This window comes from Amblyraja radiata, chromosome 4 (genome assembly GCF_010909765.2).
Source record: "Amblyraja radiata isolate CabotCenter1 chromosome 4, sAmbRad1.1.pri, whole genome shotgun sequence".
NCBI lineage: Eukaryota > Metazoa > Chordata > Chondrichthyes > Rajiformes > Rajidae > Amblyraja > Amblyraja radiata.
This window is the reverse complement of record NC_045959.1, coordinates 96,212,005-96,238,793: the sequence shown is the minus strand read 5'-3', so window position 1 is coordinate 96,238,793 and position 26,789 is coordinate 96,212,005. Positions and strand designations below refer to the sequence as shown.

The 26,789-nt window shown below is 47.2% G+C and overlaps 1 protein-coding gene across 3 annotated transcripts in view; it reads right to left on the bottom strand.

Annotated features, from left to right (window-relative positions):
• The window catches only part of sugct (succinyl-CoA:glutarate-CoA transferase), a 469,744-nt gene extending 449,719 nt beyond the window's left edge, over positions 1 to 20,025 (bottom strand). For all 3 annotated transcript variants that reach the window (XM_033019979.1, XM_033019981.1, XM_033019980.1), the window contains exon 1: positions 19,938 to 20,025. In XM_033019979.1, the coding sequence (XP_032875870.1) occupies positions 19,938 to 20,025 (88 nt within the window). The remainder of the gene's footprint in view (positions 1 to 19,937) is intronic.
• Positions 20,026 to 26,789: the final 6,764 nt, after the last annotated feature.

Genomic DNA, 26,789 nt, shown 5'->3' with positions numbered 1-26,789 from the left:
AGTCACGGTCAGCATGAGTCAATGCCAGAGATGCTCACCTTTGAATGAAATATCAAAGCTGCAGAGACTAATCTATCAGACGCTGATAGACATAAAATGTTGGAGTAACTCAGCCGGACTGGCAGTATCTCTCAATAGAAGGAATGGGTGACGTTTTCAGGTCGAGACCATTCCTTCTCTCCAGAGATGCTGCCTGTCCCGCTGAATTACTCCAGCATTTTGTGCCTATCTTAGGTGTAAACCAGTATCTGCAGTTCCTTCCTACACATTAGGTACAGGCTGAGCTGGTTAAATACCACACAGAACATGGCATATTTCTGCAGAGGGGTGATGTGATAAAATGGATACTGTGACTGAACAACATTGACAGAAAGTTTTGGAATTCTAGAGTTTTACATGATTACATTTGGGGTCCAAAAGCCATTTATGCCTAACATAACCTAAAGAAAAATTAACTCGGTGGAATCAGTAGAGCTTACCATCAACAGATGTTGGCTTTAGCAAAGAGCAATAATCTACAAGAGGAGGAAAATGGCAGTGAGAATTTAAATATACCCCAAAGTTAAAGTACAGCTTTCAACTGATTTAACACATAGGGACCAGTTATTATTAAACCTTTTCCGACAAGAATAAGAAAAGCAGAGCTGCTCTGGAACATTTACAATTATTAGCAAAATAAGATATCTTCAAGGCTACCTGATCCCATCTTATTACAATTGTTTTAAAACTCTCTGCTACACCTTTTAGTTTAATTTAGTTTATTGTCACGTGTACCGAGGTACAGTGAAAAGCTTTTGTTGTGTGCTATCCAGCTAGTGGAAAGACAATACATGATTATAATCGAACCATTCACAGTGTACAGATATATGATAAGGGAATAACATTTAGTGCAAGGTAAAGCCAGTAAAGTCCGATCAAAGATAGTCCGAGGGTCCCTGATGAGGTAGATAGTAGTTCAGGACTGCTCTCTGACTGCGGTAGGATGATTGAATTGCCTGATAACAGCTGGGAAGAAACTGTCCCTGAATTTGGAGGTGTGCGTTTTCACACTTCTATACCTTTTGCCTGATGGGAGAGGGGAGAAGAGGAAGTGGCCAGGGTGCGACTCATCCTTGATTAATCTGCTGGCCTTGCCGAGGCAGTGTGAGGTATAAATAGAGTCAATAGAAGGGAGGTTGGTTTGTTTGATGGTCTGGGCTGCGTCCACAATTTGCTGCAATTCGTTGTAGTCTTGGATGGAGCTGTTCCCAAAACAAGCTGTGATGCATCCCGATAAAATGCTTTCTACGGCGCATTGGTGAGGGTTGTTGGGGACATGCCAAACTTCCTAAGCCTTCATCGGAAGTAGAGGCGTTGCTGTGCTTTCTTGGCCGTTGCCTCAATATGGGAGGTCCACGACAGGCAGAATCTCTGGATAGAAGGAATGGGTGACGTTTTGGGTCGAGACCCTTCTCCTATCCATAGAAGCTGATTGTCCCACTGAGTTACTCCAGCATTTTGAGTATCTGCCTTTAGATTCCTATCCACCAAAATTAATAGCGAATTTTCCAACATCAGGTAAACTACTTTACCATCATTTTGCATTAACAAGCTTTCTCTCACTGTTTCTTTAAAATGCCTCCGTAATGATCAGTATTTATGCTGAAAACAAAATAGCGCTGGAGTAGCTCAGCAGGTCAAGCAGCATCTCTGGAAGACATGATAGATGACACTGCAGGTCTGGACCCTTCTTCAGACTAATTGTGGTAGTGGGGAGAAAGCTGGGAAAGAGATGGGGCAGGACAAAACATTGTAAGTGATATGTAGATATAGATGTAGGAAGGAACTGCACAAGCTGGTTTAAACTGAAGATAGACACAAAAAGCTGGAATAACTCAGCGGGTCAGACAGCATCTCTGGAGAGAAGTAATAGGTGACGTTTCAGTTTGAGACCCTTCCGCAGTCTTATTGTATTTTGCAATTCCAGCGTTTCGTGTCGATCTTATAGATGAGGGGAGTTTGGAATGGCACATAGGTGGACAAAGGCCAGAAATGAAAAGACAAAAACTGTAAGATGAGGAGCGAAGTTGAGTGAAATCAGCAGTGCTCTTGCTTATCTGTCTTCAATTACCTCCATATGTCTTACACCTTACTCTCCCCCCCCCTTCCCCCCCACCCCCCCCCCTCCCCCACCAAATGGCTCTGCCTTGTAAACTGACAACCAACCATGTTTCTCCCAGTTCTGAGGAAGGATTCCCGACTCAAAGCATTCCATTTCTCTGTCCCCAGGTGCTGCTTGACTAAGCGCCTTGAGTATTAAGCGCCTTGAGTATTAGAAAGGCGCTATATAAATCCCATCCATTATTATTATTATTATTTGAGTTGAATTTGTGGTTATTCTTGTCCCAAAAAACCTCTGGACGAGGCCTATCAAGATGACACAAAGAAAGTAGGGATATGAATTTGATGGGATTGCTCTGCAATGTATTGTCAGGAACTCAATGGTCTTCCGTGCCAAAATTATAGACAATAGACAATAGACAATAGGTGCAGGAGTAGGCCATTTGGCCCTTCGAACCAGCACCGCCATTCAATGTGATCATGGCTGATCATCCCCAATCAGTACCCGTTCCTGCCTTCTCTCTATATCCCCTGACTCCGCTATCTTTAAGAGCCCTATCTAGCTCTCTCTTGAAAGTATCCAGAGAACTGGTCTCCACCACCCTCTGAGGCAGAGAATTCCACAGACTCACAACTCTCTGTGTGAAAAAGAGTGTGTGAAATTAGGCTGATTTTATAGAATGTGCCCAATTATCTAATTTACAAAGTGTTTTCAAATACAATACAATACAATACAATGCAATACAATACAATACAATTTATTTGTCATTTGGACCCCTTGAGGCAATGGAGGCAAATGATGTAGATAATTTTCACAATCTATTCACACAAAAAGCACAAAGGTTAAACAGTTTATTTCATACTTAATGTGAAGCACTGCCTTGGTGAGGACTTAGAGAAATTTTCTGCATTTCTTGAAACTGAGATTAATTTATTTTTATACCCATCAGGAAGGTCATAAGGGATAGGAGCAGAATTAGGCCATTCGGCTGATCAAGTGTACTCCGCCATTCAATCATGGCTGATCTATCCCACCCTCCTAACTCCATTCTCCTGCTTTCTCCCAATCACACCTGACCCCCGTACTAATCAGGAATCTATCTTTCTCTGCCTTAAAAATATCCATCGACAGCCTTCTTGACAAAGAATTCCACAGATTCACCATCCTTTGACTAAAGTATTCCGTAACCTGATCCTTTATAATGAACTGTAAAATCTTACCAATCATTGAAGTCAGACTAACTGGCCTATAGTTCCCACTATTCTGCTTTGCTCCTGGGATAATACTGGCAATTTTCCAATCACCTGGAACCAGTCCTGGCTCTAATGATTTTTGAAATATCATTATTAATGCCTCCACGATCTCTAAAGCCACCTCTTTCAGAACCCGAAGGTGCAGTCCATCCTGTCCAGATGACTTGTCCACCCTCAGCCCTTTCAGCTTCCCAAGCACCTTCTCCTTAGTAATAGCCACTCCACTAACTACCACCGCCTGACTCTCTTGAATTTCAAGGAGGTTACTGGTGATTTCCACTGTGAAGATTGATGCAAAAAAGTTATTCAACTCCTCTGCCATTTCTTTATCACTTCTCCTGCCCAAAATGGAAATGGAAACTCAGTTTAACATCTCATTCAAAACCCTGCATTTAATTTATGCTGGATTCACTCAAAACTGCAGAAAACAGGTCTACCTTGTGGGCTCCGCTCAAGTTTCCAAAGCACATATTACCAGCATGATTTATATAGCTATTTTGCAATCTCCCAAAATCTTTCAAATCCAATGAACACATTTTGAAGTATAGTCTATTCTTCTTCGAATAGTACGATGCAATTGTATAGACCCCATCTCATCCAAAAGATCCAGTACTTCCATACTACTCTGCAATGCAAGTTTACAAAATCTGAAGGGTCTCGACCTGAAACGTCACCTATTCCTTTTCTCTAGAGATGCTGTCTGACCCGCTGAGTCACTCCAGCTTTTTGTGTCCATCTACAAAATCTGAGGTACACAAAATTGCTGGAGGAACTCAGCGGGTGCAGCAGCATCTATGGAGCGAAGGAAATAGGCGACGTTTCGGGCCGAAACCCTTCTTCAGACTGATGGGGGGTGGGGAAAGAAAGAAGGAAAAAGGGAGGAGGAGGAGGAGCCCGAGGGCGGGCGGATGGGAGGGTGGGAGGAGACAGCTAGAGGGTGAAGGAAGGGGAGGAGACAGCACAGGCTAGCCAAATTGGGGGAATTCAATGTTGATGCCATAAGGGCGCAAGGACCCCAGACGGAATATGAGGTGCTGTTCCTCCAATTTCCGCTGTTGCTCACTCTGGCAATGGAGGAGACCCAGGACAGAGAGGTCGGATTGGGAATGGGAGGGGGAGTTGAAGTGCTGAGCCACCGGGAGGTCAGGTAGGTTATTGCGGACTGAATGGAGGTGTTCGGCCAACCTACGCTTGGTCTCACCGATGTAAATTAGCTGACATCTAGAGCAGCGGATGCAGTAGATGAGGTTGGAGGAGATACAGGTGAACCTTTGTCGCACCTGGAACGACTGCTTGGGACCTTGAATGGAGTCGAGGGGGGACATTGCCAGAGTGAACAACAGCGGAAATTGGAGGAACAGCACCTCATATTCCGTCTGGGGTCCTTATGGCATCAACATTGAATTCCCCCAATTTGGCTAGCCTGTGCTGTCTCCTCCCCTTCCTTCACCCTCTAGCTGTCTCCTCCCACCCTCCCATCCGCCCGCCCTCGGGCTCCTCCTCCTCCTCCCTTTTTCCTTCTTTCTTTCCCCACCCCCCATCAGTCTGAAGAAGGGTTTCGGCCCGAAACGTCGCCTATTTCCTTCGCTCCATAGATGCTGCTGCACCCGCTGAGTTCCTCCAGCAATTTTGTGTACCTTCGATATTCCAGCATCTGCAGTTCCCTTTTGAATACAAAATCTGAGAGTTGGCTGTTGGCTTGAATCCACTAACATTTTCCTTGAACTTTGTCCTCTTTGATCTCTTGTTTTCACACTTTACCATTTCTCTGTGTCTCCCTATCCCCTTAAGGGCCTGTCCCACTTTCCCGAGTTATTCACAAATTCTCCTGAGTTATTCACGAATTCTCCCGAGTTTTCAAACTCGCATAATGTTCGTAACGAGTCCGTAGGAGGCCGTAGGAGTCCGTGGATATTTTGTTGCGGCTCGTTATGGCAGCCGTAGGTACTCGGGGCATCATGTAAGTTGGGACGTTTTTTCAGCTTGATGAAAAATGTCCACGAGTAAGAAAAATAGCCCCGAGTACCTACGGCTGGCATAACGAGCCGTTACGATATATCCACGGACTCCTACGGACTCGTTACGAACATTCTGCAAGTTTGAAAACTCAGGAGAATTCGTGAATAACTCAGGTGAATTCGTGAATAACTCGGGAAAGTGAGACAAGCCCTTTACTCTCAGTCTGAAAAAATGTCTAAACCCGAAACGTCACCCATTCCTGCCTGTCCCGCTGAGTTACTCCAGCATTTTGTGTCTTTAAGTCATTGCTGATATAAACAGAGTTATACTGGAGAAAGAAGCTACATGGGAATGCTGACAGCCAACAAAACTTAAAAGTAAAAGATAACTACATCCAATAAATATAATTTGCATTCTTTTGTTCTAGAGACTGAACTGGCTTTAACCCTCCATAGTTTATGATTTATAATTGTTTATGTAGAAGCTGACTTTGGTTTTCTATAATCAGCAAAGTGTCTGACTGCTATAAAAAAAATGTCTCAGACCTTCAGGAAGTGGCTTCTCAGGATGCCAGAATCCAAGCACACAGCCAAAGACTGATCGAGAGGTCACATCTCAGTCTGGTGAACTAGGTCATTGGATGGTGGAACAGACTGCAAACAATTGTTTCCCCTTTTATTTTACTGTCTCCTTTCTTTCCCAATCAACACCAATTGTTATGTTTCGTTTAGTTTAGTTTAGAGATACAACGCGGAAACAGGCCCTTCGGCCCACCGAGTCCATGCCAACCAGCGACCCCCGTACATTAACACTATTCTACACACACTAGGGACAATTTATAGTTTTACCAAAGCCAATTAACCTACAAACCTGTACATCTTTGGAGTGTGGGTGGAAACCGGAGCTCCCGGAGAAAACCCACACAGGTCAGATGTTGAAAATGTGAAATAAAAGCAGCAAATGCCGTGACAGGTAGCATCTGTGAAAGGGGAAACAGTTAATCTTTCAAGACAGAGATGCGGCATCAGACCTCTTTCCTGACTCTGCTGAAGGGTCTGCCACGTGATCCAACATGGAACAGATTTAACAGGGTCACAATGTACGTCCACTGAAAATAGGGGCAAAACCCCCATCATCCTCATCTTGTCGGCAACCTTTGTGTGTAGCTGCATCAGGCTGAGCATAGAGCCAGTGCACCTTAGGCACCAAGTGGCATCACCTGCTGAGATTCTACCTGTAACCCGTAAAGGATGGGCCCCAACACTGATGCCACGCAATGTGCCAGTCAGCTGGACGTTACTGTGCCACTGGAAAAGTTCTTCCAGACCAACATCTTTGACCACAAGTCCATTGGGAAGTGGTCAGCACGAAACATCCTGCAGGCACCACAGGATAAGGACTCGATGGATCCTGCGAGTGGTTCCCTCAGCAGGCTGCCCAGTGTGTCTGGAGAAACGCATCGCCAGAATGCACCAAAAACCACCAACATCTCATTTGGCTGCGGGTGAGAGGGGCCATCCCAGACAGATCCGTCCTGTATCATTGGAGTCTTACATTGGATGCACATTGCCCTCAGGATGGCTGCTATGAAAAGGAGACGGTTGCCCTCTTCATTGCAGAGTGTGAGTTTGTGAAGAGGGTCTATAGAAGAATGAAAGGGCCTTCATCACAGTCGATGCCAAACAGCTCCGTAACAGAGGACTCTGAGAGACTCATTGCTGGAAGACAATCAACTTGTTGAAAGTCTCCCTTTGGCCTGCCCGAAACCTGTTGGTATCCTGACAGAGCCAGATGTCCATCAGGCAACGTTGCCGACTAGCCCATTCCAGACTGCAGGAGTACATGCTGAGGGATGCATTGCTGCAACTAACGCAAAGGCTTTGTGGGGAAGGACCACAGCTTGGGGGTCCTTCCGCTATTGAACGTTGAAGGGCAAAGTTCAGTGGGAACACCTCTCAAACAAAGGAAGGGATATCACCCCACAGGGTGCCACATGAGTGGCAAAGTTGTTTCTTTAAAGATAGGTGCAAACACGACTGAGTATGACGCTATTGAATGTATAGACATGAAGACATTTTACACAATTTTTGATTTGCAAATATTTTTTATTGTGAATAAAGTTGATTTTTGAAACAAAAAACATTATCCGTTTCTCTTTTCACAGATACTGCCTGACCTGCTGAGTGTTTTTTTTGTTTCGATGATCCAACAAAGCTGTTTTTACTGCATGAGCAATCAATAATGAATCACAAGTGGTAAAATAAGAGGCGCCGGGGAGATGGCAGCCCTGCCGGCAGTCTGTTCGTTTTTTCATCTTTTTGTTATTTTTAGTATTTGTTAAAAGTTTGTTTTAATGTACTTCGGTTTGTTTTATGTGGGGGGGAGGGGGGAGGGCCTGAACGCCGCCGGCTACGGGAGTCAAGACCGTCCCGCCAACGGAGGTCTCAAGGCCCCCGACCGAGGAAGAACAAAATGAAGGACTTGTACTTTATTTCGCCTTCCATCACAGTGAAGAATGTGTCTGAGTCACTGTGGTGGATGTTCATGTTAAAATGCGTTTTTGAGTGATCTGTTGCTTTTAATTGTATGAATGACCTGGCCAAGGAAATTTCTCGTATGTTGCAAAACATACTTGGCGAATAAAATCTGACTCTGATTCTGAAATATACGATGATAAAGGAATTTATCCTATGCTAGTATTGAAAAGACAACGTCAGTCATTTGTTTATGCCAATTATCTGATTATGACATTCAATTATGAAAATTAATTATAATAACTAGTAATACTGCTGCAGAGCCTATTCCCTTGCTGTAGTTTTCTAACTAAATACTTTGGCAATCCAGTGCATAAAATTAACACTCAGTCATTTTCTCAGCATAAAATATTAGAAAACTAGAGGACATACGCTTAAGGTGAAAAGAGAGATATTTAAGAGGGACCAAAGGGGCAACTTCTTCATCCAGAGGGTCGTCTGTGTCTGTAAGAAGCTGCCAGAGGAATCTATAGAAGTAGATATAATTACAACTTTCAAAAGTTATTTGGACAAACATGGATAGGAAGGGTGTAGAGGGATATGGGCCGGATACAGGCAAATTAGACTAGCTCAAGATGCCAAAATAGCTGGTGTGGCTAAAGGGCCTGTCCCACGAGCATGCGACCTGCATGCGCAAGCGCGACCAAACCGGAAGCGGGGGCCACGCGGGGGTCGAGTGATCCCCGTACAGGGCCGGTCCCACCAGCATGCGCCTGCATGCGGCGAGCGCGACCAAACCGGAAGCAGGAGCCGCGCAGAGGTCGAGTGAGTGACGTGAAGTTCGAGCGAAGTCCGCGGGAAGGTCGCGCGTGACGTACGGCGTAAAGACGCTGCGTATGCCCGTCGAGGCGGTGCGTACGGCGTCGAGGCGGCTGCGGGCCGGCAGGCCGTTGCCGCGCGGAATTTTTGAACACGGTCAGTTTTTCGGAGCCTCACACGATGTCGGGACCAGCTCCGCAAAACTCCATACGGCTCCGGCGATCAAAGTGGGACCGTCCCCGCGACGCCGTACGGCTCAAACGACCACGTTAGGTCGCACTTGCCGCATGGAGTCGCATGCTCGTGGGACAGGCCCTTTAGAGAGCCAATGGGCCTGTTGCTGTGCTGTGCTGTGCTGTGCTGTGCAGCTCTTTCACCCATTTGGTGCTAGTTTAACTAATTTGCAGGCTATTGTGTTTCTTAAATCCACAAAACCTTCACAAAAACATCTAGACAGAGCAAAAGAAAAAGAAAATCACAGTAAATATCCTGCAAAAAGTTTCCATCTGCCTAAATTACTGTCTGATAGCCCCAAGAATGTGTTGACAATAACTCAATTTGACATAAGCCACATTGTTAATTTTTAAATATTAATTGTTAATAATCCTTTATGGAAACACCTCCTTGCATCAGACACTGATCACCTGCACTTTTGTGGATCCATGCGATAAATAGTAAAATCTGAATAGGCATATAACTGTGTAGGAAGGAATTGCAGATGCTGGTTTACACCAAAGATAGAGACAACAATGCTGGAGAAATTCAGCGGGTGCGGCAGCATCTAATGGAGCGAAGGAAATAGGCAGCGTTTCGGGCCGAAACCCTTCTTCAGACTGATGCAGGGTAAGGGGGGGAGGGGGGGGGAAGAAGAAAGGAAGTGGAGGAGCCCAGAGGGCTGAAGGAGAGCTGGGAAGGGGAGGAGACAGCAAGGGCTACCAGAAATTGGAGAAGTCAATGTTCATACCGCTGGGGTGCAAACTGCCCAAGCGGAATATGAGGTGCTGCTTCTCCAATTTCTGGTGGGCCTCACTCTGGCCATGGAGGAGGCCCAGGACAGAAAGGTCAGAATCGGAATGGGAGGGGGAGTTGAAGTGCTGAGCCACAGTGAGATCAGGTTGGTTAATGCGGAGGTGTTCGGCGAAACGATCGGCAAGCCTACGCTTAGTCTCACAGATGTAGATCAGCTGACATCTAGAGCAGCGGGTGCAATAGATGAGGTTGGAGGAGGTGCAGGTGAAACTCTGTCGCACCTGGAACGACTGCTTGGGTCCTTGAATGGAGTTGAGGGGGGAGGTAAAGCGACAAGTGTAGCATTTCCTGCGGTTGCAAGGGAAAGTGCCCGGGGAGGGGGTGGTGTGGGTGGGAAGGGTAGAATTGACCAGGGAGTTACGGAGGGAGTGGTCTTTGCGGAAAGCAGACGGGGGGGGAGACGGGAAGATGTGGCGAGTGGTGGGGTCACGTTGGAGGTGGCGATAATTCTAGGACATGCAACTATTTTGATGAATGGGAAATAGGGAAATGTTTTGTAATGCAATCGATGACACATCTAGAATGTGTCTTCCATGGGGAATATCAGGTGGAAGCACTGGAGGCTGCACATGCGTGAATCTTCAGCTGGAGAACAGCTGAGAGGAACTCAGCGGGTCAGGCAGCACTTGTGAAGGAAGATGGTCAGTCGACGATTCAGATTGAGAATTGAAAGAGCAGCGGGGAAGCAGCCAGTATTAACAAAAAGTGGAAATAAACCAGCAAACAATAGATGGAAAAAAAGTGATGGAGTAATCAGCGGGTCAGGCTGCATCCCTGAAGAACATGGATAGGTGATGTTTCAGGTCAGGACCTTTCTTCAGACTGAATGTAGGGAGGTGGGGTGGAAAGGGGAGGGGTGGAGGATGAAAAAAGCTTGAAGAGAGGAGGCAAACAAAGTGTGGGAAATAATAGGTGAACACAGATTGGGGAGTGGGGTGTGGGGGGGGAGTTTGATAGGCAGATGATCTCCGGCCGGAGATGAGAAAAACAGAAGGTGCGAGGCAAAAGGACTGAACAGTTGCTAATTGTGAAGCTAGAGGAAGGAATGTGGTGGGGTGGGAAGGGGAGCCCACGTGGGGCACAGGAGAAGGGGGCAGAGCAGTGGAAGAAAGAAAGGAGCGTGTGGGGAAGAAAAAGGGGGGGGGGGGGGAATTGGGTTGCAAGAGGTTACCTAAAGTGGGAGATTCCAATATTCATACCATTGGATCGTAAGCTACACAGGCAGAATATCAGGTGCTGCTCCTCCAGTATTGCGTGTGGCCTCTGGCAATGATAATGCCCCAGGACAGAAAGGTCCGTATGGGAACAGGATGGGTAGTTAAAATGATTGGCAACCAGGTGACCCGGTAAGCCTTGGCGGACCAAGCACAAGTGTTCTGCGAAACAATCGCCGAGTCTACCCTTGGTCCCACCGATATACAAGAGGCCACATCAGGAACGCCTTTACCATCATAGCCCAGGACGTCAACAAAGGCGGGCGGAAGAAACCACGCCCTGACTGCCACCAGCACGTGCTCTGCAGCACCAGGGGATCAAACACCCATCACCACTGCTATACAACCATCAGAGATGCCTATTTCTCCATCCCTCACCCTCACTTTGGGAAATCATTCAGCTTTGGAAAGCATTCAACTGTGCTACTTCATCCTGCATATACGCAGTGACTGAAGGGGAGGCTGGAGAACGACTCCAGACTCCTTGGGATTCGGTGTTTTGACTGATGTTCAAGGACTTGGTAACGGACCTGAAAGAAAACGCCACAGTTATTACCAACTTCATAACGAAATGTGTGGAGGATTATGTTCCCATGAACACCATCCGACCAGCTTACGGGGCGTCATTTACTCCGAGCGGACAGGACAACTCCGGTAAGACCAGAGGTGGGGGTCTGTGCATTTATGTAAATAAAGCATGGTGCACGGACTCCACCATCATCGCGTCACTGCTCAGCTAACCTTGAGTTCCTCTTGGTTAGATGCAGACCGTTCTATCTGCCCAGAGAGTTCACCTCCACTGTTGTGACTGCAGCCTATATCCCTCCTGATGCTAATGCCAAGCTTGCAATGAAAGAGCTGCATACTGCCATTAGCAAACAACAGACTCACAACCCCTAGGCAGCCTTCATTGTTGCGGGTGACTTCAATCACTCCAACCTGAAGACTGTACTCCCCAAATTCCACCAACATGTCTCCTTCGCCACTAGAGTAGACAAGACACTGGACAAAGTCTACACTAACTTGGCTGAAGCTTACAAAGCCGTCCCCCTCTCCCATCTTGGTCAGTCTGATCACCTCTCATTGTTCCTGCTCCCCAAGTACTCCCCACTCATCAGACGGGTTAAACCCACTGTGAGGACAGTTAAAGTCTGGTCAGAGGAAGCGGACTCCACACTTCAGCAGTGTTTTGGAAACACTGACTGGAAGGCGTTTGCAGCCCAGGCCACCCTTGACTCCCACACGGACATTGATTCCTACACATCCTCTGTTCTGGACTTTATAAATTCCACCATCAATAGTGTCACCTCCCTCAAACGGGTGACCATATTCCCGAATCAGAAGCCATGGATGAGCAGCGAGGTCAGGCTACTGCTGAAAGCACGGGACACCGCTTTCAGGTCAGACGATGCTCGAGCCTACAGTTCATCCAGGGCTAACCTGAAGAGGGGCATCAAGAAGGCCAAGCACTGCCATAAGCTCAGGATTGAGGAGCACTTCAACAACAACTCCGACTCTCGACGCATGTGGCAAGGCATCCAGGCCATCATGGACTATAGACCCACCAACACCACCCCCACATCCAGCGACGCCTCCTTCCTTGAGGAGCTTAACCACTTCTATGGCTGCTTCGACAGGGACAATCTAGAGACAGCCATCAAGGCTGTGCTCCCTGCCGATCACCAACCCCTCACACTCACCCCCTACGACGTGTACGTGGCACTGAGTAGGACTAATGCACGTAAGGCTGCTGCCCCTGACGGCATCCCCGGGTGCGTCCTCAGGGCCTGTGCTGCGCAGCTGGCAGACGTCTGGACTGACATCTTCAACCTGTCACTTGCCCAAGCAGTTGGCCCCACGTGCCTTAAAACCACCTCCATCGTGCCGGTGCCAAAACACTCCACTGCGGCAAGCCTCAACGACTTCCGCCCAGTTGCACTTACTCCCATCATCACCAAGTGCTTCGAGAGGCTGTTCCTGGAACACCTCAAAGGCTGCCTACCCCCCACATTGGATCCCTGTCAGTTTGCCTACCGCAAGAACAGGAGTACGGAGGATGCCATCTCAACGGCACTTCACTCCGCCCTCTCCCACCTCGACAACAGAGACACTTACGTAAGAATGCTGTTCATCGATTACAGCTCAGCATTCAACACCATTATACCCTCTAAACCAGTGGTTCCCAACGTGGGGCGTACGCCCCACAGGGGGGAAATTTGATTTTTAAGGGGGGCATCAGGTAAACATATGTAGTTTATGTTTCAGATGTTATTTTGAGTAAATTCCATTTTCTGAGAATTATTTCTTTGTTTGCTCGTGCTAAAATATGGGGGGGGGGGCATCAGGATTTTAGAGGTGATTAGGTGGGGCATGGCCAAAAAAAGGTTGGGAACCACTGCTCTAAACTGATCACCAAACTCGGTAACCTGGGCATCGACCCCTCCCTCTGCAACTGGATACTGGACTTTCTAACCAACAGACCCCAGTCGGTTAGGTTAGACAAGCACACCTCTTCAACCCTCACCCTGAACACCGGCGTTCCACAGGGCTGTGGGCTGAGCCCCCTCCTCTACTCCCTCTTCACCTACGACTGCACACCTGTACATGGTACTAACACCATCATCAAGTATGCAGATGATACAACGGTGATTGGCCTCATCAGCAACAATGATGAGTCGGCCTATAGGGAGGAGGTCCAGCTCCTATCAGCATGGTGTGCTGACAACCTGGCCCTTATCTCCAAGAAGACCAAGGAGCTCATTGTAGACTTCAGGAAGTCTAAGGGCGGCACGCACACCCCCATCCACATCAACGGGACGGAGCTGGAACGTGTTTCCAGCTTCAGGTTCCTGGGGGTCAACATCTCCGATGACCTCTCTTGGACCCACAATACCTCGACTCTGGTCAAGAAGGCTCACCAGCGTCTCTTCTTCCTGAGGAGTCTAAAGAAGGTCCATCTGTCTCCTCAGATGTTGGTGAACTTCTACCGCTGCACCACCGAGAACATCTTTACCAACTGTATCACAGTATGGTATGGCAACTGCTCTGTCTCCGACCGGAAAGCACTGAAGAGGGTGGTGAAAATTGCCTAACGCATCACCGGTTCCTTGCTCCCCTCCATTGAGTATGTCCAAAGCAAGCGTTGTCTGCGAAGGGCGCTCAGCATCGCCAAGGACTGCTCTCACCCCAACCATGGACTGTTTACCCTCCTACCATCCGGGTGGCGCTACAGGTCTCTCCGTTGCCGGACCAGCAGGTCCAGGAACAGCTTCTTCCCTGCGGCTGTCACACTACTCAACAATGTACCTCGGTGACTGCCAATCACCCCCCCACCCCCCCACCCCCCAACGGACACTCCTCCCACAGAAAAAACACTAACTGTATGCATGTAAATAGCTTTATTTATTAAAATCATATTCTATGTCGCTCTTCCAGGGAGATGCGAACTGCATTTTGTCGTCTCTGTACTGTACACTGACAATGACAATTAAAGTTGAATCTGAATCTGATCTGAATGTTTCCTAACCAGAAGCCTTGGGATGAACCACATCCACATTCTTCTGAGGACCAGATCTCGGGCATTCAATTCTGCCGATGCAGAGTTATACAAGGTCCAGATATGACCTTGATAAGGCCATCTAAAAAGTTAACAGAGAGTTGAGCTCTAAACTGGAGGATGAAATAGATGTTCGGCAGCTGTGGCAGGGCTTGCATGCCTTCACTTTCGACAAGGTGAAATCAGGGGGCAGCTCAAACGACAGCGAAGCATCACTCCCTGTCAAGCTCAATGCATTCTACGCACGCTTCGATAGGGAGAACACTATTATGCCTTCCCGGGCCCTCATAGCTCCAGGTGGTATTACAGTCAGTCACAGAGGCCGACATCACGACTTCAGGAGGATGAACCTACGAGAAGCATCTGGACCTGATGGTATATCTGGTCGTGTTCTTGAAATCTGTTAAGACCAACTGGCTGAAGATTTTGCGGACATCTTCAACCTCTCATTACTGAGGTCTGAGGATCATACCTGCTTTAAGAGGGCATCAATACTACCGGTGCCCAAGTAGAGTAAGGCAACATGCTTCAATGACTATCGACCAGTGGAACTAATGTCCGTGGTGATGAAAGTAGACAAAATGCTGGAATAACTCAGCGGGTGAGGCGGCATCTATGGAGAGAAGGAATAGGCGACGTTTCGGGTCGAGACACTTCTTCAGACAGTCGGGGGGGGGGGGAGAAAGGAAGGAAGAGGCAGATACAGTAAGCTTGGGGGAGAGCTGGGAAGGGGGAGAGGAAGGAGGGAGAAAGCAAGGACTATCTGAAATTAGAGAAGTCAATGTTCATACCAATGACTTCCAAGTAAACTACCTAAGCGAAATACTAGGTGCTGTTCCTCCAATTTGCGCTGGGTCTCACTGGAGGCGGTCTAGGACAGAAATGTCTGATTCGGAATGGGAGGGGGAGTTGAAGTACTGAGCCACCGGAAGATCATAGTGCGAACTGAGTGGAGGTGATGGGCGAAGCGACCGCCGAGCCTATGCTTGGTCTTGCCGATTATAGAGAAGTTGATACCTGGAACAGCGAATGCAGTAGATGTGGTTGGAGGAGATGCAAGTGAACCTCTGCCTCACCTGTAAAGACTGCGTGGGTCCTTGGATGGAGTCGAGGGAGGAGGTAAAGCCACAAGTGTAGCATTTCCTGCGGTTGCAAGGGAAAGTACCCGGGGTGGTTTGGGTGGGAATGGGTGAATTGACCAGGGAGTTACGGAGGGAACGGTCTCTGCGGAAAGCAGAAAGGGGAGATTGGAAGATGTTGTCAGTGGTAGGATCCCGTTGGAGGTGGCAAAAATGTCGGAGGATTATATGTTGAATGCGACGGCTGCTGGGGTGGAAGGTGAGGACAAGGGGGACTGCGTCCTTGTTAAGAGTAGGGGGATGGGGAGTAAGAGCGGAGCTGCTGGATATAGAGGAGACCATGGTGAGAGCCTCAGCTATAATAGAAGAGGGGAACCACCATTTGCTATAGAATGAGGACTTCTCCAATGCCCTGGTCTGGAACACCTCATCCTGGGTGCAGATGCGGTGTAGATGGAAGAATTGGGAGTAGGGGATAGAGTCTTTACAGGAGACAGGGTGGGAAGTCCAGTCCAGATAGCTATGGGAGTCAGTGGGTTTGTAGGTGCTTTGAGAGGTTGGTCATATCCACTCCTACCTCAACAAGGACCAACTACAATTTGCCTACTGTCACAACAAGTCAACAGAGAATGTGATCTCACTGTCTCTCCACTCTACAGTGGACCACTTGGACAATAAAAACACATACATCAGGCAGTTACTCATAGACTACAGCTCGGCGTTCAACACCATTATCCGCTCCAAACTAGTTACCAAGCTCGCGGAACTGGGTCTCTGCGCATCTCTCTATAAATGGATCCTCTACTTCCTCATCAGCCGAACACAACCTGTACGAATTGGCAGCAACACCTCCTTCTCGGTAACCATCAGCACAGGAGCACCTTAAAGCTCCATTGACTATAATAGCCAGACAATTATTTTTCATAATATTTCCGAACTGGTTCTTTTTTCACCAGCAAGTTGGATGATTTTTCGACAGGGACACCAAGTCTGAGTGTTTGTCTGATACTTTTCAATAGATATTATGATAATGACTCAATGGAGAACACTTCTTCATGCTATCTTCACAGGGGCAACACAAGGCCGTGCTCAGCCCCCTTCTCTACTCACTGCATGCCCATGACTGTGTAACCATACAGTTTAAATTCAATTTTCTAAGATAGACAAAAATGTTGGAGAAACACAGTGGGTGAGGCAGCATCTATGGAGTGAAGAAATCGGTAACTTTTCGGGTCGAGGTCCTTCTTCAGATCTCGACCCTAAACGTCACCTATTCCTTCACTCCATAGATGCTGCCTCACCCGCTGAGTTTCTCCAGCATTTTTGTCTACCTTCAATTTTTCCAGCATCTGCAGTTCTTTCTTAAAATAACTCAATTTTCAAGTTTGCCAATAACATTTAATTGCTAGCATTTATATCAAGAGGACTAGAATACAATAAAAAATAATGTAATGCTGAGGCTCTACAGGGTGCTGGTCAGGCCACGTTTGGAGTATTGTGAGCAATTTTGGGCACCATATCTGAGGAAGGATGTGCTGGCTCTGGAGAGGGTCCAGAGGAGGTTTACAAGAACGATCCCAGGAATGAGTGGGTTAACATATGATGAGCGTATGACGGCACTGGACCTGAACTCACTGGAGTTTAGAAGAATGAGGGGGGACCTCATTGAAACATACAGAATAGTGAAAGGTGTAGAGTGGATGTGGAAATGATGTTTCCACTAGTGGGAGAGTCAAGGACTAGAGGTCAGAGCCCCAGAATTAAAGGATGGTCCTTTAGGAAGGAAATGAGGAGGAATTTCTTTAGTCAGAGGATGCTGAATCTGTGGATTCTTTGCCACAGGCGGCTGTGGAGGCCAAGTCATTAGTACGGGTGTCAGGGGTTATGGGGAAAAGGCGGGAGAATTAGGTTATGAGTGAGAGATAGATCAGACATGATTGAATGGCGGAGTAGAGTTGATACGTTCAATGGCCTAATTCTGCTCCTATCACCTTATGACACCACTGTTATTGAATGAAATACAGGAGGGAGATCAATCGACTGACCAAATGGTGCCAGAACAAAAACAACTTTGCTCTCAACGTCAGTAAAACCAAGGAACTGACTGCTAACTTTGGAAGAGGAAGGTCGTGGATCCACAAGATAGACACAAAATGCTGGAGTAACTCAGCAGGACAGGCAGCATCTCTGGACAGAAGGAATGGGTGATACATTTGATAAAATTAAGAATGACTGGGAAAGAGAACTCCAAATGTCTTTATCTATAGAGAAATGGGAGAAGATTCTTCAATTAGTTAATACCTCTTCAATGTGTGCAAGACACGCTTTGATACAATTCAAGGTGGTTCACAGAGCTCATATGTCAAAAGATAAGTTAGCTCGTTTTTATGGTCATATAAATCCTACCTGTGACAGATGTAACTCTGACGTAGCCTCACTGACCCATATGTTTTGGTCCTGCCCTCTTTTGGAAAAATATTGGAAATAAATTTTTGATACTATTTCTGTAGTCTTAGGTATAGATTTACAACCTCATCCTATTACTGCAATTTTTGGGCTACCAATGTTAGATTCTATTCATCTGTCCCGCTCCGCCCATCGGTTGATTGCTTTTACCACAATCGCCAGAAGATTTATTTTATTTTATTGGAAAGACTCCAACCCTCCGACCACACTCCAGTGGTATTCTGAAACAATATCATGTTTAAATTTAGAAAAAATCAGGAGTGGCATTGTTGAACCCTTGGTTAAATTTGATTAGACTTGGACACTTTCATACAACATAAATTTCTCCCTCTTTAACCGTTATAAAAATTATTTTCCTCTATAGAGTGGAACGGACTTGACGACAAACAGACTTAAATTGTTGAAATTCTCAGTTCAGATTCGGTTTTGCTTTGCTTTGTTTTCTTATTTTATTATTATCAACTTTTCTTTTTTTCTCTCTCTTTAGTTTAAGGGGTTTTATTTTTTCCTTTTTTCTTTTTATTTTTATTTTTGTCTTTTTATCTTTGTGTTTTTTTTTAACATTTATGTTTCCTTTTAAATATTTAACTATATTTACATAGAGACCGGGAGGTCTATATTCATTGTGTATTTTGACACTGGTCTCATATTAGGTTATACCTGTTATTAATGTAATCCTGATCCCTATGTATCAATACCATTGTTATGTTTATCATTATTGTATTGTATTGTATTCAAATTTATTGTCATTGTCTCAATTAGACAACAAAATGAATTTCCCTTTACAGTCAGTATCATAAAAATAAATAAATAATAAATAATAAAACATATTAAAAATAAAATAGAATTTTTTTTAAAAAGCACAAACACAGAAAGTCCACGACACAACATAACACAATGGCACCAAGGTGAGGAAGGCACCATAGTCCAGCCAGCCTCCCCTGTGATCTTCCCAGATGTTCACCCGTGGTCGCGGCCTTCCGAGCACCCGCAGTCGCCACCCCGGGCGGCCCGATGCTCAGGCCCTCTCGCCGGGCTGATGGAACGCCGATGCCGAACCCCGACGGTGAAAATCCTCCTCAGCGGCCCGGACTTCCCGATCAGCCGCCTCCCACTGGAGTCCGCAGCTCCCGAGTCCGCAGGCCGAGCCGAGCAGAGTCGCAGGACCCCACGATGTTTGTCAGCGCCGCCCGCGTTGGGAGCTCCGCGAACCACAGCTCCAGGATGTCGGTGCCGCAGGCCCAGCACTCCGGGCTCCAGACGGCGATCCCCGGTAAGACATCGCCAGCCCCGCGATGTATCAGCGCTGTCCCGCCACTGCTGGAGCTCTGGTCGGTCCAGGCAGGAAAGGCTGCGCCAATCCAGTAGGTAGGCCGCTGGAGGGGGGGGGGGGCGAGGACTCGACTCGAATAATAGTCGCATCCTCTCCAGGAAGCGACTGAAGGACAGTATCCCCCTTACCGTACCCTCTTCCCCCACATTAAAACATTTTAAAAAAACATAAAAAACACACTTCAACATAACAAAAAAAACGAAAAAACAAAAGGATACTGGGCTGAAGGTGGAGGCACCTGGCACCAGCGCCATCGGAAGTACATTTCTTTTTGCTCTGTATTTTATGTTTTATTTTTGTTTGTTTTTTGGAGAGAAAAAAACAATAAAAAGATTTTTTTTTAAAGGAATGTGTGACGTTTCGGGTCGACTTAATTTAGTTCAACAAAGAAACTGACAAGTTACTAAAGAACGACTTCTTCAGACCAAAGATACTAGGTAGGAGTATCCTCTGGGATCTTTGCTTCAGACTGATGTCAGGGGAGAGGGACAAACAAACCTGTTTAATCGACGGGACGGTGGTGAGAGTCAAAAACTGCAACTTCTTTTGCGCTACAATTGTGGGGGTTTTTTTAATATATTTATTTAACTTTTTTTGTTGTATATTATGGTGTTTTTAGAGAACTATGTTACAGACCCCCGGGCCCGGGCCTACCTGCACCCCGCTGCCCACAGGCCCGCCTCCATCCCGCCGCCGCCGCCCGGCGCCGCAGCAAAGTCCTCGCCCCGGAAACAAGGCTCATCCCGCCGCCGCCGCCGCCGCCGCAAAGTGCAGCCGGGACGGGGAGGGAAGGGAGGGGGAGCCGGGGAAAAGGTGCAGCGGCCACTCCGGGGCAGCGGGGCGGGACCCGCACACAGAGAGACAGGGAGAGAGAGCACCAGGTGCGGCAATGTCACCGTGACACAGCGCTGGGAGGCGGACATTCACAGAGTCAACCCGGTTTAATTGTTACCTAGACAGCAATTAATGAACAACACGTGCCTCACAATGGTCTCCTCGGTATCCCGCACATGATCCCCCTCCCCCTAGTCGCAACAGGGACAGGTGGAAGGTAAGTACTAGGGTGTCCCCCTAGTCATTACCAAAGATACTAGAGGAGCTTTGGTCCTTACCTTCCACCCCATCAGCCGTCTCATACAACACATAATCCTCTGAAATTTCCACCACCTCCAATGGGATCCCCCCACTAGCCACATCTTCCCATCGCCACCCCTTTCCTCCTTCCGCAGAGACTGTTTCCTCCGCAACTCTTGGTTTCTTGGTCCTCCAAAATATTCCAAATGGAATTTAAACTGGAGGTGGTGGAGGGAGGAACTCCTTGGTTAACTCATCCCTCCCCACCCAAACCACCTGTCCCTATACCTCCTCCCTCGACTCTGTCTGGGGACCCAAACAGCCCTTTCAAGTTAGGCAGAGGTTCACTTGCACCTCCTCCAACCTCATCTACTGTATCCATTGTTCAAGGTGTGGACTCTTTTATATCGGCGAGACCAAACGTAGACTGAGCGATGGTTTCGCTGAACACTTTCGCTCAGCCCGCCTGAATCTACCTGATCACCCGGTTGCCAAAAGCCAAACAATTCCCCTTCCCATTCCCACACAGACCTTTCTATCCTCGGTCTCCTCTATTGTCAGAGTGAGTCTAATCGCAAATTCGAGGAACAGCATCTCATATTTCGCTGAGCAGCTTTCAGCCCGGTGGTATGAATATTGATTTCTCTAACTTGTAACCCTTGCACTAAACCCACTCTCCGTCCCTCCCCCACCCAAGTTGCACCAGGTTCCCGTTCTCACCTAGCAAACAGCTAACAACGGCCTGTTTTCTTCATCAAGGTTACTTTTTTGCATACCTTTCATCCATTTGTTCTATTTCTCTCTATCTATCTCTCGTTTCACTTTCCCCTGACTGGTCTGAAGAAGGGACTCGGCCCGAAAGGTCACCCATTCCTGCTCTCCAGAGATGCTGCCTGTCCCACTGAGTTACTCCAACATTTTGTGTCTATCTACAATAATTTATCTGTTATTATCAGATTTCGAGTGAGGAAGACGTTGCAAAGTGAAATTAATATATGCTGAAAAAGGATGAAGGATGAATGAATGATACTTCATTGTCACATTCGACAAGTCACCGTGATATTCTTTGTTTTGCATGCAATAGTCCCCACATAAAGAGCACTGACAAAGTATTCCATTTTAACACAATCCATTTGTGGTCCCCCTTAGTTCTCGGCAGTTCTCCCCTGGCAGATCCTCCTTCTCCCTCTCTGACTATTTTGGTTCAGAAGTGCTGTCTCCCTGGAACCCATTGTCGCTACTACAATGACTTATCTACTGATCTCTCAACTGATGCAACGTTTCTTATAGCTATTTTAACTGGACCTAGGTCTCAGAACCCCCAATCCGCAAATGGATTGGATCTTTAAGGTCCTGACCCGATAAGCTTCAATCTGAACAGATGGCATAAAATATCTTGCACAGTAATTCTCAATACCACTGCTCCCCATGGCTGGCTTCTGTGGTCCTCCCCCCCCCCCCCCCCCCCCCCCCCGTATGATTTTCCCAAGACACTCATGACTGTGCAACCAATTCTATTCTAAATCTATTTACAAGCATCCAGATGACAGTATAAAACAAGACGGAAAGCTGAGTAGCATGGTATCAAGACAACCATGGTCATGGACTTCATGGAAGCTAGTCATGGACTTCAGGAAGCAGGGTAGAGTACATGCCCAGCTGAAGTGGAAATAGTCCATAGCTTCAAGTTACGAGATGTAAATTTGTCTTAGTCCAACCCCATCGATGCTATGGGCCAAGAAAGCACACTGATTCTACTTCTTCAGAAGGCTAAGGACATTCTCAATGCCTCTTACCAATTTCTACTGTTGAACCATAGAAACCATCCCATCCAAATGCATCACAGCTAGATAATAGCAACTGCTTCGCCCAAGACTGCAAGAAGTTGCGGAGAGGTGTGGACGCAGTTCAATCCATCACTCAAACCAATCTCTCCCTCCTACTCCATTGACCATCTGCACTTTAAGCTGCCTCTGGTAAGCAGCCAACATAACCAAGCACCACTCACATCCTGCTCATTCTCACTTCTCAAAAACAGTTTCCCATAAATATCAGACTCTCCTATTATTAAGGATGAATTTTCCGATCTTCCAACCTATCTTGTTCTGGCCCTTGTACATTTTTTAAAAATATATTGCTTCTCTGTAACTGTTAACACTGAATTCTGCTAACTCAGTAGGTTAGGCAGCATTTGATGTTACTCCAGCACTTTGTGTATTTTTTTTTTGTAAACCAGCAACTGCAGTCTTTTGTGTCAACACTATTTGTATTCTGCACTTTTTACACTACCAGATAGTCAATGATGCTTTATTGCCACATATCCCGGCGAGTCTCGCAAACGGCAGGAGTATCCCAGGGAGCCGCGCAGGCCCGATCCACCCGCCAAACAACCACGCCGCCACCGACCAGAATGACGACCGAAGACCTGAATGCGCCCTGGTAGGCCCGACTCGCCTCACAGGCCTCCCAGGGGACCATGGAGAAGCCGGGCAGTAAGGCCTGTCTGGGCCGAAGTAAACTCAACGGAGGCAGGGATGGGAGCCTCGGCGGCAGGAGCCTCAGCGGCAACGGGAGCCTCAGTGGTGGTGGGGCCTCACGGTCAATGAGCGTGAGGAGGGGAGGGGAAGACAATGGGGACCTGGTGTGGGGGGACCGCCTTGAGGGATGGTGGGAGAACAAAAGGGGACCAGGTGTGGGGGGGGGCACTCTTGTTTAGAATCCTCTGCCCGGGGGATAATTTCCCTTCAGGGATAATAAAGTTTTATCGTATCGTGTAAATACACAGTGAAACCCTTTTACTTGCATACAGTTCAGTAACGTTTTGCCATACCTAGCACAATCCCCGATTATCAGGGTGTACAGTAATAGTCCACTGAGACCGCATGCAAAAGATGCCAAGTATTGGCACCATTTTCAATGTCATTGTAAAACTGAAATGATTGTGAATCCTGTACATGGGTTGTAAGTTTGTTATACATGACCAGAGGGCAGAATCAACTGGTTCTCCAAGGTCATACTTCAAATGTGAACAAAATAATTTATGGCAGACAAGTTTAAGATATTATTTTTCAAAGAAATTTTAACAAAGCTAGTTTGAGCTTAAAAGCTCATTCCCACCAGAATAAATTGAATTAAAAGGATATTTGGTAATGATTTTCCTGGATAACTAGCAGAATCTCAGTACACATGACAATAATATAAATTTAGTTTGCTCAGTCTGCCAAGATCTACATGATCTCCCGGTTGCTAAACACAATGCAAATTGGAGGAACAGCACCTCATATTTCACTTGGGCAGCTTACAATCCAGCGGTATGAATATTGAGTAAGAAGGAACTGCAGATGCTGGTTCACACTGAAGATAGACAGGTGGCGATCGTTTCGCTGAACACCTCCGCTCAGTCTTGCTAAACCTACCTGATCTGCTGGTTGCCAAACAATAGCTCCCCTTCCCACCCACATACTGACCTTTCTATCCTGGGCCTTCTCCACTGTCAGAGTGAGGGCTAGTGCAAATTGGAAGAACAGCACCTCATATTTCGCTTGGGCAGCTTACAACCCCAGCAGTATGAATATTGACTTATCTAACTTTAATTAACCCTTGCTTTCCCTCTCCCTCCCTCATCCTAGTTCTCCCTTCTCTCCGGAGATGCTGCCTGTCCCGCTGAGTTACCCCAGCAATTTGTGTCTACCTTTAATCTGATTCTGTTGACCACACTGCCTTAAAAAAAATCCCAGATCTGTTTCCCACATTCCCTTGAAACTTACCAAGCTCACTGGAATGTTACTGTATAATATTTATTTTTAAATTAAATTAAAGTGTGTTGAAGTGTTAATAGATGGCATCCAATAGTCCAGAAGATTTGCGCTGAAGAAGGGTTTCTACCCGAAATGTCACCCATTCCTTCTCTCCAAAGATGCTGCCTGTCCCGCTGAGTTACTCCAGCATTTTGTGTCTATCTTCGGTGTAAACCAGCATTTGCAGTTCCTTCCTACACATCATCAAAGTCCAGTGCATGCTGGAGTGGGGATCATTACACTATTGTTATTCTAACTGTAGCATTGGGTCTCTGATGCCTCCTAGTGGTTATTGTGCAGATCATTAACATTTTTTGGACCAGTAAAATAAATAGATAAATACTATTGCATTTGCACTATTACTATTGCAACCTATCGCAAAACATTTAAGGACAATAAAATAAATTTGAATTACTTGTCTTTGTTTGATATAGGAAACACAGATGGAGTAACTCAGCCGTCAGGCAGCATCTCTGGATAAAAGGAATAGGTGACGTTTTGGGTTGAGACCCTTCTTCAGACAGAGTCAGGGGTAAAGGGGAATGAGAGATATGGACGGTACTTAGGAGAAATGAATAGAAGATATGCAAAAAGCAATGATAATCAAGGAAATGTGGGAGAGGTTGGCTGTGGGATAGGTGACAATGAGTATACAGACAGCGGCACTCAACAGGACGACAGTAAAACTAATAAACGACTTGGGTGGTGGAGGTATGGAGAGAGAGAGAGGGGATGTGAGGGTTACTTGGTTAGAGAAATCAATGTTCATACTACTGCGTTGTGAGCTGTCCAAGTAAAATATGAGATGCTGTTCCTCCAGTTTACATTTGACCTCACTCTGACAATGGAAGAGGCCTGGGACAGAAAGGTCAGTGTGGGAATGGGAGAGGGAGTTAATGCGTTTGCCAACCGGGAGATCATATAGGCCGAGGTGGACTGAGCAAAGATGTTCAGCGAAACGATCGCCGAGTCTGCGCTTGGTCTCGCCGATATATAGAAGTCCACACCTGGAACAGCAGATGAGGTTGGAGGAGGTGCAAGTGAACCTCTGCCTCACCTGAAAGGACTGTCGGGGTCCTTAGATGGTCGAGGGAGGAGGTATAGGGACAAGTGTTGCACCTCCTGAAGTGGCAGGGGAAGGTACCTGGGAAGGGGGTGGTTTGGATGGGATGGGGTGGGATGGGATGAGTTAAGCAGGGAGGTACACAAAAAAGCTGGAGAAACTCAGCGGGTGCAGCAGCATCTATGGAGCAAAGGAAATAGGCAACGTTTCAGGCCGAAACCCTTCTTCAGACCGATAGGGGGTGGCAGGGAGAAGGAAGGAAAAAGGAGCAGGAGGAGCCTGAGGGCTGGGGGATGCGAGGAGACAGCCCGAGGGCTGAGGAAGGGGAGGAGACAGCAAGGGCTAACAAAATTGGGAGAATTCAATGTTCATGCCCGCAGGATGCAGACTACCCAAGCGGAATATGAGGTGTTCCTCCAATTTCCGGTGTTGCTCGCTCTGGCCATGGAGGAGACCCAGGACAGAGAGGTCGGATTCAGAGTGGGAGGGGGAGTTGAAGTGCTGAGCCACTGGGAGGTCAGGTAGGTTCTTGCGGACCGAGCGGAGGTGTTCGGCGAAACGATCGCCCAACCACCGCTTGGTTTCACCGATGTAGATCAGCTGACATCTAGAGCAGCGGATGTAGTAGATGAGGTTGGAGGAGATACAGGTGAACCTGTCGCACCTGGAACGACTGCTTGGGTCCTTGAATGGAGTCGAGGGGGGAGGTAAGGGACAGGTGTTGCATCTCTTGTGGTTGCAACGGAAAGTGCCCGGGGAGGGGGTGGTACGGGAGGGAAGGGAAGAATTGACAAGGGAGTTGTGGAGGGAGCGGTCTTTGCGGAAAGCAGACATGGGGGGAGATGGGAAGATGTGGCGAGTGGTGGGGTCACATTGGAGGTGGCGGAAATGACGGAGGATTATTTGTTGTATGTGACGGCTGGTGGGGTGGAAGGTGAGGACTAGGGGGACTCTGCCCTTGTTGCGAGTGCGGGGATGGGGAGAGAGAGCAATGTTGCGGGGTATGGAAGAGACCCTGATGCGAGCGTCATCTATGGTGGAGGAGGGGAACCCCCGTTCCCTGAAGAATGAGGACATTTCAGATGCCCTGGTGTGGAACGCCTCATCCTGGGAGCAGATGCGGCATAGGCGGAGGAATTTGGAGTAGGGGATGGAGTCCTTACAGGAAGCAGGGTGGGAAGAAGTGTAGTCCAGATAGCCATGGGAGTCAGTGGGTTTATAGTGGATGTCGGTCAGAAGTCTATCACCTGCGATGGAGATAAGTTTCTCCAGCTTTTTTGTGTACCTTCGATTTTCCAGCATCTGCAGTTCCTTCTTGAACAGTTAAGCAGGGAGTCTCTGCGGAAACCAAAGTGGTGGGATCCTGTTGGAAGTGGCTGTATGCATCGCCAGTGTGTGCTGTATTATGAAGATGGACATTTTATGTACATTAAGGGAAAGAGGGTGATTCGTGAGAGAATAGGGCACTTTAGAAACCAAAGCTGTCATCTCGGTGTAGAGCCACAGGAGATGAGCAAGGTTCTTATTGAGTATTTCTCCTCTGTGTTTACTGTGAAGATGTGAAAACTGGGG